A 13,336-nucleotide genomic window follows, 5' to 3' on the forward strand; every position below is an offset into this window, starting at 1 on the left:
GTAGATGGGCGTTACATTTGCTAATTTCCAGTCAGCTGGAACTTCTCCAGTTAACCAGGACTGACAGTAGATAATAGAGAGTGGTTTGGCAAGTTCGTTTGCCAGTTCCTTCATTACTCTGGGGTGAATCCCATCCGGGCCCATAGCCTTGTGGGTGTCCAACTGGCACAGCAGGTCACTAAGCGTCTCCTCCTGGATTACGGGAGGTTCACGCAGCCCCCCGTCCCTAACTTCAGGCTCTGGGGACTGAGTCTCCTGAGGGCAACCGGTCTTGACATTAAAGACCGAGGCAAAGAAGGCATTGAGCACCTCTGCCTTTTCCTCATCCCCTGACACTACACTACCCTCCTCATTCAGCAAGTGGTGGAGTCTCTCCTTGACCCTCCTTTTGCTGTTGAAGTATTTATAGAAGCTTTTTTTGTTATCTTTGACTGTAGCAGCCAAATCAAGCTCTAATTGAGCTTTGGCCCTTCTAATCTTCTCCCTACACGACCTGGCCATGTCCCTATAGACCTCCCAAGTTACCCGACCCTTCTTCCAGAGCAAGTGTGGTTTTCTTTTTTTTGTGTTTTTCTTTTTTGTGGTTTTTTTGTTGTTGTTGTTGTTGTTGTTTTTTTTTTTTGATTCAGCCCTGTAACTTGCAGATTATATTTGAAGTCTACCCTTTCATTGCTTACTGTCTATTCTCCCAACCAAATTGCTTATGTTCAGGCTCTTTGCATTTCATCTTCTCCACTAATGCCACAGTTTCCCCGCTGACTTGAACAAAATCACTCCTCCACAGCCTGATCATTTTTTTTTATAGCAGAACCTGAATATTAAACTTTTGATACCATTTCAATTTTACCAAATATCCATTCAGCACAGCATCAAGACTCAAAGCAATCTACTAGTTCTTCACTTCATGTTCAAACCACCTTTAACCGCACATCAGCTTCAGAATGTACATGAAAGGCTAGTCTTTGTTTTCTTACTGCGAAGTGCCTTCAACACTGGCATTTTCTCCCATTCTTCCTTGTGAAAGGTGGAAGCCTGTTGTAACTGTTTACAGAACTGTCTAATTATAACATTCTCCCTACTGAAAATGCCACTAAATCTTTCCAAAACCTGAACAAAAGCTGAACAGTTTTGGTTTGCTGTGACCTTCATGCCACCCTCTTGTTGTTTACTTTCCTCTTTTTCCTTAATCAACCTGTTGCGTAACACTTGCATCATAAATTGTCTAAAGCAGGACTGATGTGTTTGTTACGCTTGTACAGCGCCTAGCGCAGCAGGGTCCTTGCTGTATACGGGCTACTATGGCACTACTTTTTGCAATGGAAGTATGTGTTTTAATAAATATCGAAATACATTTCAGTTTTTCCTCTGAGAAAAACCTGCAGACAAAGAAGTTACAATACTTAATTACACTAAGGATACCTGAACTAGCACTCTGTTCTCAGGAAATGATCATTTCATTTTATCAACAGTTACACAATGCAGGGTATTGTCTAATTTCACAGGCAGACCAGTAGATCTTATCCTGCATTCAAAACAGAACTTCCCCTGTGGTTCTGTGGAAATCTTGCATATGTAATATCAATAGCATCAGACTGCATATAAAATACTGGAACATTTGAGGACTTGCATTTCTCTTTATAACGCAATTGTATCAGCTTGGTTCAAAAAGTCCAGTGTTATTATCATTTTTGTGGTTACAGAAGCTGTAGAAGTAACAGGATCAAAATTCAAAAGTCACGTTTCTTTTTAATATGTTCACTTCAAGGATCAGTCAGTGCAAACAACTGCTATCTATATGATATTCTTTAATAAGCACACCCAACTTGTTTCACAAGAGCTCACAGCTAGAAGTGCTTGCAAAGATCTTACCTTCTACATAACAGAAGAGTAACTTCTTGTCAGAGAACATATCTGCAGAGCAACAGCCCCTCCCTAACCTCCCATATTGCTCAGCAGAGGTTTCTTACCACTCATGTTATTCATTGACACAAAAGCAAACCTTCACACAGGGAATTAATGCAGGTATTAGTCTGACCCTTAACAAATGGCTGTTGGTTAAACACTAAGAAGGTTACTAGATAATCTACATCTATTTAATTCCCTTAACATGTTTTTGCAGAGAAACTCACCTGTATAACTCCTTCCATCATGTTCACCATCTTGTTGACTATTGCAATGACTTTGTGAGTACGCTCAGTAGGAGTGATGTCAGGTCTGTACTGGCTTGACAATACATACCGACACGTCATATACAAAACATACGTAGGTGACAGCTTAAAGTGAACTGTTGAGCTATTTGTGTAATTTATAATGGCAGACAAGAAGGCATCTTCAGCTGTAGAGAAAGAGGGGAAAAAACATGTCATAAAGCCAAAGACAGAAAGAAAATTAAATAAATAAATTTAATAACTTGGGGCATAGAGGATTTCTTTTTGGACGAGGAGGGGACAGAGCGGAGGAACATACAGGAATTTGAACTCTAAATTTAAAATGTCTATTACCTACTACAGTTGCTTCAGCACAATAACAACATAGTTCTACACAAAGCTAGAAAATCTGACCATTAGGAAACATTTCTGTACTATTCCCTATCTCTTTGTTGAAAATTTACATCTTCAAGGGAACAGGAAAATGCATGGTTTCTCTTGTCCATTCTATTCATACAAAGCTCCCTTATTATAGGGAATTTTACACTAATAAAAATCTGTCTTTGCTTACTCACAAATCTATTTAGTTTCCAACATTTGAAGTCTGGTATGATATTTTTCTATCAGATCTGAGACCTCAAAAACATGGGGACCAAAATAATAAAAAAAAAAGTTTTAAATGAAAATTTAAACTTAATCAGATTTTATATAAAATGGATTTTGACCAAGATGCAAGCTATTATGCAAGGAATGGAGAATTGTACAGAAGAGAATGAATTCAATGTACTGTTGAGGAGGTGGGATTAACAATTTTTTCACAGTTAAATTTGAATATCTGAGCATAAAGAGTTGAAATCTAATTAGAATTAGATATTCATGAACCCATCTCAATATCTGAAGTGTCTCTTCACTCTCCCCAACAAAATCAATTATATTACTAGATTAGCTCTCATCTGTTCAGCCATTCTTTTCAATGTTTACTTAAATTACCTTTTTAAACTGTTTTTAAAAAGGTTTAAAAAGTTTAAAACTGTTTTAAAAGTTTTTAAACTGACTGAAATATTACACTACAGAAAAACGTTTCAACAGGTTAGTGTTTATAACTTCACAATTTACTCACAGCTTTCCCTGAATTCGATACTGGCAGGTAGTATCAATTCTGGTCCATGGGTATCCTGAGGTCTAAAGAAAGAAGACAATAATTGAAACACACAATCAACATGCATGGTATTAATTACACTGTAAAATGATAGATTTCTCTAAAAACAGTGGTTCCAAATGCTGACACAACATCTTTCCCCAAAATTATCCTTCTTTTACCTTTCCTCTAGAATCATTCAAGCTGTATTTGCCCACAACACAACAGATCAAAATACAGACTTGAACTGTGGAGTCTGTGTTATTAATGAACATCCTCTTTTGCACTGTACGGCAGACTGAGAGGATCAGTTTGCCACTTGCCACTAACAGGACTCAAATAACAAATTATTCATGGACACATGAAAGGAAGTGAATGAAGCTTCACCTGAAGCACCAGGTCGGTTACAACACATGTACTTTGCTATCTTTAATGCTCTCAAAACCAATGAGAGCTTTGTCAACTTATTTGTCCTTCTTGCTGGTACAGAGGAAAAGGAAGTAAAACCTAGCCCCTACCCTCACCTGGTTGTTGCTATGCTATGTTAAGAAACAGCAGTTGTTCCATGAGCCCCAGAACTACATCCTTACTTAAACTGACGGCAGCACTCTTTCTTATCAGTACCTATCAGAGAATTCACAGGGCAGAAAAATGAACAGAAAATTGGTTTTTCTGTGTCTACAAAAGATTAAGCACATATGTCATTCCTCCCTTAAGCAAAAGCATGAATTGGGCTGTTTTCTGTAGTTAGGCACCTATTGTTATGAAATATGTAAAAGCTTAACATCTTCTGCACGCAATAGCCATTTTTAACCACATGTTAACGCAATATGTAGCTTTCTACTTTCTCCAGCAACTTTGATAAAGAAAGGAATGCAATATGATTATACAAGCCTCATGCTCCCAAAAAATCAGTCTAAAAAGCAACAAAAATTTTAGTTATGTCACAAAGCAGACAGGACACTGAAGGCATATACTTGGCATATTTGACAATCTTTGCCTTTATTCAGCTATCTCCTGTAGTAAAAAAATCAACAAGACAACTTTGAACACTGATGTCAAAAGATCTAAAATTAAATTTTAACATATTCAAATCAAAAAAATAAGGGTACCTTTGGGTTTTGTCTTTCTTTTTTTAAACTTGCAAAAACCTAAACTAGAAGAGAACTCAGTTATGCCACCTAGATAATGCTTTATCATTAAGAAGAGCTCAGCAAAATGAAGTTTTTTGTAAGGAATGTTAAAATTAGGAGTCTGGTAAGTGTCTGCATTCCATTAACATCACTTATATATATATATCACTATTCTCATTTCCAACCAAGTACATCTTTAAGAACTCCTGAAGGGTACCCAAGGCAAAAAATTATCATTTTCTTTTTCATTTTCTGCTTGCTCACGCTAATTGAAGTCAGTTATCTAACGCTAATTGAAGTCAGTTATCTAACAAGGATGTCTGACCATAATCCTTAACTAAATAGCCATCATCTTTTATTTCACAGGATCACATTTCAATCAGAACAACCATACCCAATACATAAATTGGAGTTATTGGATTTCAATTATTTTTTTTTTTCTAGAGATGAAAAAATAAGGCAGCCAAGTTCTAATCTTTGGTCTTCAACCGATTCAGTGAGTGATTGGAAGAAAGTTCTACTTGCCTAACAAGAGCTAAATAAAGTGGGATAATCACATCCCTTGATCTCCTGGCTGTGTTCTTGCTGATGCAGCCCAGGACATAGTTTGCCTTCGCTGCTGCAAGGATGCACTGCTGACTCAAGTTTAGCTTGCTGTGTACCAGAACCCCAGGTTCTTTTCAGCAGAGATACAATCCGAACGGTCAGAATTCAGCCTACATTGCTCTTGGATTTTCTGTCTCATGTCCAGGACTTCACATTTACTTTTGTTAAGTTCCATTCAAGTCTTGTTGCATAGGTCTCTCTGAACAGTGGCTCTTTGTGGCTTATTTGCTGTCCTCCAAGTTTGGTATCACCCACAAACTTGGTGAAGATGCATTCAATCCTGTCACCCAGATTGTTTATACAGTTACTGAGTAGTATCAGATACAATATTGACCTTGAGAAACTCAGCACACAACCAGCTGCCAAGTTCAACTTTGAGCTGTTAACCATCACCTTTTCAGCCTGGCAGTTTAGACAGTTTTCCACCCACCTTGTGGTCCACTGATCCAGACCGTATCTTATCAACAAGGATGTTCTGGGAGATGGTGTCAATGCCTTGCTAGAATCAGGTAGATGACATGATGTCCAGAGCCCTCCCCTCATTAACTGTGCAAGCTGTTTCATCACGGAAGCCAATCAGGTTGGTCAAGCATGATTTATCCTCAGTAAATCCATGCTGTCTTTTCTTAACCACTTTCTTGTCCTTTGCGTGCCTTGAAATAGCTTCTATGAGGACTTGTTCTACAATTTTGCCAGGGCCTGAGTTAATGTTGACTGGTCTGGATCTTCTGGATCTTCCACTTTACCTTTTCTGGAGATGGGTGTAGTATTTGCCCTTTTCCAGTCATTCAGTACCTCTGATCTCCATAACATTTCAAAGATGAGCGAGTGGCTTTGCAATGATGTCAGCCAACTCCCAGCATCTTTGGATGCATCCCATCAGGTATTCTCTACTTATAATGGAAAATGGAGACAGTGCTTGAGGTAATGCTAATATTAAAAGACACTGACTAATAAGGACTTGAGTCCTTTTGGATGGGCACAAACTGAATTTGAACAAGGTATTATGAATACATGGAGACTGAATAGCAAAAAATTGGCATACAATTTGAACTCAGTGTTTTCCACTATGGCTTTGGAAACAAACTGAATATGCAGGGCATGAAAAGTGTCATTCTGTACCTAAAAAAGGGCCTATGAGCAAAATGGGATAGCATTCATCTACCTAATAACAGGCCACTATATAATAAAAGCAAAAATCATGAAGGAGGTGTTAACACGTATTTACAAATCACATAACTTTAGAAGACAAGCATTCAGAGCTAGCTAAAATTCTTGCTCACAAGACTTGCCAACAACAGGACTGTAGAAATAGGAATGATGTGGTTATTTCCCCCTCCAGAGTAAATCACATCATCTTGCCACTGACAAACAAAAATTTCAAATAATTGTACTTTTGTTATTAAAGGCATTTCATATGACATGCCTGACCATAAATCAACAATGGTGTGCCACGACTATAAGCTTGACTTTACAAAAAGAGAACTACAAATAACAGACCATTGAAGCAAAGGAATATTTTTTTAATATTCTGAGGTTTTTTGCTTTGGTTGTTAATCCTGGGTTTTACTTGGAGTGAGATCTCAAAGAAAATCTCATTTTCCATAGGGAAAAATCATGTAGTTTAATATATTTTAACACACTGCTTGATCTATCAGAAAAATGTATCCAGTTTTTTTCCATTATGAGAAGTAACGGATTACACATGTCCTACCTGCTTTCCTGCCTGCGGTAATCTTGCTGCTGTTCTATTCTAATCATCGGCTTCACCATTCCTCGTTCGGCTGTGCTAGATGCTGATGATGTCCTGTCACCATCAAGCCTGCTGGTGCTCTAATTCAAAACAGTGGGACAGGTGCTTAGCATGCAAACACTAGATTAGCCAGTATTTGTGTCTGGCACTATTAAAACGAAGTGTCAATTTGAGGCTTGAAAAGAGATGGGAAAACAGAAGAGAAGAAAGAGTACAGCACAGAATCCAGCAGCTCAGCAGGTGTCTTCACCACAATGAAGCATCAAAGAGCACAATTACAATTCAAAAGATGACAATGGCCAGCTAGGAGAAGCTATTTGTTAATGTGTTGCCAGAATATACAATGAAAATTTCAAATGTCTTTCTTTAAAAGTTGCATAGTTATCAATACAAAGTAAGAATGAATTGTTAATGAAAAATTTAGCTAAGAGACAAAGTTAAACATATTAACAGGTTTAAAACTGCCTATGTACTCCGCCACCCTGCCTTTTCAATAGCTCCAAGTTCTTACATTATTGATCCATGCCATAATTTATCCTGCTCTTAAGGAAAGTGTGATCTGCTAGACAGTACATAATTGTCCAAGACAAGAAGTGGCAATTCAAACTATGAAATTTTTTATGTACAATTTTGTTTGTTTTCTTTCAGTGTCACAAGCTTCTTAACAAGAAGCTTTTAATTTATGATTTTCAATTATATCAAGCCCTATCAGGAAGGGGAAAAACATGTTGCTTTAAGCAGCAAAATAGCTGAAAACAAAACATCAGAAAAATATGAAGTGTTTCCACGTTTCCTACAACATTTCTAGGACTAAATAATCTGTTTTGACACAAGAAAACCTACCAGAAAGTGCATCTTAAAACAAGAGCTTGAACAAAACAGTTTTTTTCAGTACTGACGTGCCAATCTGTGAATCACTTTTCATCATCAGGTCTCAGAGAACTTTCATTATTGTTAAGCCTCTTCCAAATACACAAGTAAACTCATAAGAGCAACTGTTAGAAAGCAAGTGATTCACCAGTGATTTAACAAGATATCATGCACATTCTCAAACAGTAGAACTCAAAAATAAATATTACATTTTCCCAAGCTTCCCTAGAAGTATTTTTCTATGATAATGTCAGAAACTCCAACTCTGAGCAATTTTAAGGTATTTTAATAGTTTAAAGTTTCTTTTTTTCCTTCCAAAATGTCACTAAATAAATTCCTATCAGAGATAAAGCATGCATCCAAGATAACAGAAAGCATTGTCACAAACAAAGAAAGGAGAAAAACTGAATCAGAAGTCTGTGGCACGAAAAAGAAACTGAAGACTAAAAAATACATTCAAAAGCTATCAGAGTATTATTAACACCTACACTACCACACCAATATCACTTAATTTCTTTACAAGTGTTTCAATTTGATAATAGTAGTAATAAAACATAAAAGAAAATGCATTTCTGGGAGAACTACTACATTTCATACTGCTGAAATAACTCATTCTCTCGTTTCATGCAAGGCACATGATCACAGCACTGAGGCAGGCATTAACCATTGTGTCATTTTACTCTATTTGCTTGCTCTTGGAAAATGCAACTCTGGCACAGAATTTATTAACAGAAGGACAGTGCAGAAAGCAAGCAAGAAAAGATTATCACCTCATAAAATGTTTATAACTACGGCTGCAGAGACAGTTTGTTTAGTAAATGTGTTTATAGGAGCTCCGTTGAAGTCAAAAGTCACATCCATTAAATTTTAAAAGCCTAGTTAAATTAAAATTGAACACCCTTTCACATTTTATATAAAATATTTATTTACCCTATTGCAGATGACAATAGTCATATCTACATACATGAGATAATGATGTACATGTCTAATAGGAATCTCTACCTGCAGGTAATCTGCCTTCAATACGTCAGTTTGGGGAGAAACTATTCCAGGCTTGAGGAGTTTCCCTTTCTAAAAGAAGTTACTGTTCTTGGCACGGAATGCATGCCAAATGCTAATACAAACTTAAACAGAACATTGAGGGGGGCAGAATCAAAAAAAGCCCAGCACATGATACCCAAGGCCACCCACAACAGGAAACGGCTGGGGAGAATGATGAACTGGCCACATCTTACCAAATACCACTGATGTTATAATTTTGACCTTACACATCATCTTTTATCATTTATTGCTAATTTAGTCATAATATAATACCTTGCTTGCTGGTAATGCTGTTCCACTGTGAACATCTCCCTCCAGATCAAATGTGGTTTCTTGAACAGCTCTAAAAGCAAGATAGTATTTCAAGTACTTTTTAGCAATCATGTTGTTCAACATTTAACAAACAAATAACAGAGGAGCTAAAATTAGTAAACTGAAATTCAAGAGGTATACCATGAGCCCGATTACTATTCACTTTTTAAAACACTCTATCAATTCTTTACAAACAAACACTATAAACATTTATACAGATAATTTCCTTTGCAAAAACAGATTCTTAGTTGCATTTTTCCCAGTCAAGTGAGAAAATAAAAATACATAAAATATAAATAACAAATAGAAAAACACATAAAAATATGTTCAAGGTATTGAAATTCACTGTAGTAGACTTGCTACAATTTTTTGCTCAGCTCTTCAGTACTAAGTGTACAACAATCTTGATAATGTAAATCATTTATAAATAGTAGTAGTGAATTTTATTATCTGCTTATTCTGAAGATTTAAAAAACATTTGATTGTTCAAGCTGCAATAGCCCATTGCCAGAGATTTTGCTGTGCAGGTAAAACTCTGCAGTAGTACAGTGCTTTGCAGCTGACTATATAAACCTGCGAGAGCATTTGTTATTGATCTGCGTGCCAGATATAGAATGAACCCCAGATATAAGCAGAAATATTACATGACAGTTAAATGGCTGGAGGTCTTCCTGCAGACTGGTCCTACAACAAGCACACAGTGTGCTTCCACATTAAAATAAAGTGGAGAAAAAATAATAATGGTTAAAGTATACATTTATATTAACTCAGCAGATTAGCCAGAAGAGCCTCTTCTGCTAGGTATCTTTCTGTCATTCATCTCCAAACCAATTTGTTTCTTTTCTAAACCACAGCATACTACAGTAATACTCTCATTTGGACCCAGAGAGGATGGAAGATATGATGTATTTTATTCCATGCTTTACAGTCTGATTTTAAGATTGTTTCTCCTGAGTATTTCTATAGCCACTGAACAGAATACCTGAGGCCCTGCAAGTCACTAAATCCATCATCTGTATTTTTATTATGAAGCTATCAAAAATACAAATATACAGAGAAAGAACAGCGTGGACTTCTGTACTGTTAGTCCTTGCAACATAGAAACTAGAAGATAAGTAATCACACTGTAAAAAATGGTTTCTATATTGAGACATTTAGTTCCCTATCTTGACAGCCTCATTTTGTGACTACCATACCTAATTTCCAAATCCTTCTAGTGGAATTTTGAAAATTACTATCGGAGAAAAAACAAAAATCAGGCTCTCTGAAAGCATTCAGATAACTCTTTACTTTTCCTGGAGGTCAGATGAACTTTTAAATACATTAAAATAAGGTGTCACACTGTTTTTAACACAGAAGCGAGCTTCAGGAAAACTTGTCTGAATACTTCATGATGAAATAGAAACTTGCTAATCCTAAAAAAAATCACAAGGTGGAGCTCAAGTATTAAAATAGTTATTATATATTTAACACTTAAAAACAGCTACTCAGAACTCATTTAAAGTCATACTCTAGTCATAGGCCATTTATAATGCTCTCATTCTCTATTTTTTTTTCCAAGGCTCATCCCTTCATCCCAATGGGAAGAAAATAAATAGTTGTACTCACCCAGTTTTGTGTCTTGGACCTTTGACCATAAGACTTGCATCAATAGGTCTTTTAGGAATAATATGGTCCTGAGTGGGATCCACAAACTTAAATACATGAGATGACCCAAACTGAACCTTCATTCCACTCTGCAGCATAGTGGTTTCTGAAATACGCTGACCTTCCACATAGGTTTCAGCATCAATACTTCTTGGGGTTACAGTAACAACTCCATCCATATTAGTGAGGTCACAATGATGAGGCTGAATTCCTGGACCAAATAACTGGAAACAGAATTAATTAACATGGAATTAACTAAATTATACTGCAGCAGAAATTAAAACAAAAAGATTGAGCTGCAGCTTACCCTATTTACAGACTAGTAACTTAACTTTGCTTGCTTATGAATCTAACACAGATGAGCGGTACTATAATCAGCTGTTTCACTTCAATTTTCTTTGCAACAGAGACAATAAAACACACATTTAACTAAAATGTGCAGCAGAAGTCCCTTAATGAAAAGTTTTTCACTTTTTTTGGTCATATGCTGTTCAGAACTGTTTTCTTCCACTTGCTCTTTTGATGTGAAATCTTACAATGCAAGTAATTACAGGTCAACTAACTGCACTGATGTGGACCCAGGGTACTATAAGACACTCCCTGGCATGAACTTCATACAACTATGCTTATTTCACAACATTTAAGAAATCCTGCCTCACTCAAAGGGGTTGAGACTAGGACTTGAAAGCCATTAAGCAGTTACGGTAACACCGATACATACCATTTGATCCAGTGACGAAAAAGAATACCCCATTTTAACTCATGAAACCCTTACCTTCTTGTTAAAGCAAGGAGGAAATAAAATAAATCAGAGAGTTCTGACCATTAACATGAAACTGCAGCAATATTTTATCCTTCTAGTTTCGAAGGGTAACTTATCTGCTCTTCATTAATATGAATCTTAGAAGAAAGTCTGAGATCACTGTTAAAAGAGTTAAATGATTCAAGATTCACAGAATATTTTACTAGTTTCCACAATTAAACATAACTGATCAAAGAGCACACCAGTTCTGTCATCTGAGTCTGCTTTTTTTCCTCCCATACCTGAATGGAATTGTCATCAAATTTTTCAGTTCCAACTTCAGTGACACTTAATTGTAGACGATAAAGCTTTGGCTTATCTCTGGAGTCAGAACCATCTGTAGAGCAAGTGACAAATATAACTGGCAAGTTATTAAAGCTCAAATACTCACACAATATTTCTACATTATTGCAACTTAGTTGAGAGTAGCAATGTTCACCAAAAAAATAACTGAGTGACATTCATTCAAGATTTGCTAGGAACTTAGAAGTTGTAAAAACATGAAAAATAAACAGAGCCCATGCAACAGAGAAGCTGTCTTCTGCAAGTGCAAAGAACAAAGTAATCAAGAAATACTCTCCTGAACATACATTGAAAAATTTCTCTATTTCCTTAGTAGTTTAAACAATACAATTTTTGTTAATATTAGATAATTTCATATATACCAATATAGGTTTAAAAGGTTTAGAAAATAAGATATCTGCATACCTCTACAATAACAGCAGTTCGAGATCTTACTAAAAGCACAGATTATCAGCAATATCTACTGTCAGGTGGCCAACATGCCAAACTGTTTTCTACTCACCAGATACTGAAGTAGGGCATTATTAAAAGAGAATTTTACAAAATGTTTACCTATGACAGCTTTAGTCTTGATGTACAGCACTTCTGGCCTTATCTTTATAGTCCCGATGACCTATATTTTCATCTTGCAGAAAATGAGTTCAAAGATAAAGTTCACCTTCATCCTACCCCCAGAAGCACATACTGTCCAAACAGAATAAAATGTAACAAGATACTCTGGATGCAGCACAGAATTTAGGTGCTGTCTTCACAGGCTAACGCAGATGGGTTTTGGCATACATATAAATTGTCCCCACTTCCTAGAAAATACTGCAACTTTTAATACTATCGGATACTAAATTAATACTGTTACTTCTGCCTTTTCTCCAATTTCTTCTTCAAAGGGAGGACGCAAAAAAGGGAGGGTGCAAGACAAAGAATGTGTTACCTGAAGACATGAACAATGATTTCAAGTCATCCCAAAAAAGCATGAGAGAGTATTATTAAAGCCATGGCACTTACAGTGATACTGTCTCCTGTAGGAAACTAGTCATCTTCAAATTTTAAATGAAGGTCAATGTAAACAGAACCTCCACAAATCTAATCGTAAACTCCCAGCACTACTACCAGGACCTGTTTATTAAAGTCAGAATGCATGCCATTTAACCATAAAATTTCACTTAGTCTATGAAACCCTCAATCAATCCTTCAATGAACAGTATTTAAAGGAATTAAAGTCAACAGCACAGAGAAGACCTAACAGTTAAGAACTATGCACTGCCTAAAGGCAGAAGACACAAAGAAAGGAAGGCAACAGTATAAAAGAACAGAAAACACAAAGTGAATGGAAGGGGGATGAATCCGGCTATCAAAGAAGAATGATGCCAATAGAGTTTTGCGTGATTTTGACATGGAAAAAAGTATAATGGGTGCCCCTAGTAGTAAGCTTCTCCTGGGGGCGTTGTGATGTTATTGGGACATCAAGGCATCAGGCAGAGACGCACCACAGACTAGTACTATAAATAGCAAAGTCAAGTGTTGATACTATAGTAACATCCAGTTATTGGACATATTTAGAATCACTATCATAACAGTAATATGCCA

At 36.4% G+C, this 13,336-nt stretch overlaps 1 protein-coding gene across 14 annotated transcripts in view; it reads right to left on the bottom strand.

Annotated features, from left to right (window-relative positions):
• AFDN (afadin, adherens junction formation factor) overlaps nucleotides 1-13,336 on the bottom strand; it is a 130,824-nt gene that overhangs the window by 62,205 nt on the left and 55,283 nt on the right. For all 14 annotated transcript variants that reach the window (XM_068398043.1, XM_068398054.1, XM_068398033.1 and 11 more), the window contains exons 9-14: nucleotides 11,692-11,786; nucleotides 10,609-10,871; nucleotides 8,962-9,031; nucleotides 6,739-6,857; nucleotides 3,268-3,329; nucleotides 2,130-2,335 (exon numbers count right to left, since the gene is read on the bottom strand). In XM_068398043.1, the coding sequence (XP_068254144.1) occupies nucleotides 2,130-2,335; nucleotides 3,268-3,329; nucleotides 6,739-6,857; nucleotides 8,962-9,031; nucleotides 10,609-10,871; nucleotides 11,692-11,786 (815 nt within the window). The remainder of the gene's footprint in view (nucleotides 1-2,129; nucleotides 2,336-3,267; nucleotides 3,330-6,738; nucleotides 6,858-8,961; nucleotides 9,032-10,608; nucleotides 10,872-11,691; nucleotides 11,787-13,336) is intronic.

The sequence above is a fragment of the Nyctibius grandis genome, chromosome 1 (genome assembly GCF_013368605.1).
Source record: "Nyctibius grandis isolate bNycGra1 chromosome 1, bNycGra1.pri, whole genome shotgun sequence".
Taxonomy (NCBI): Eukaryota; Metazoa; Chordata; class Aves; order Nyctibiiformes; family Nyctibiidae; genus Nyctibius; species Nyctibius grandis.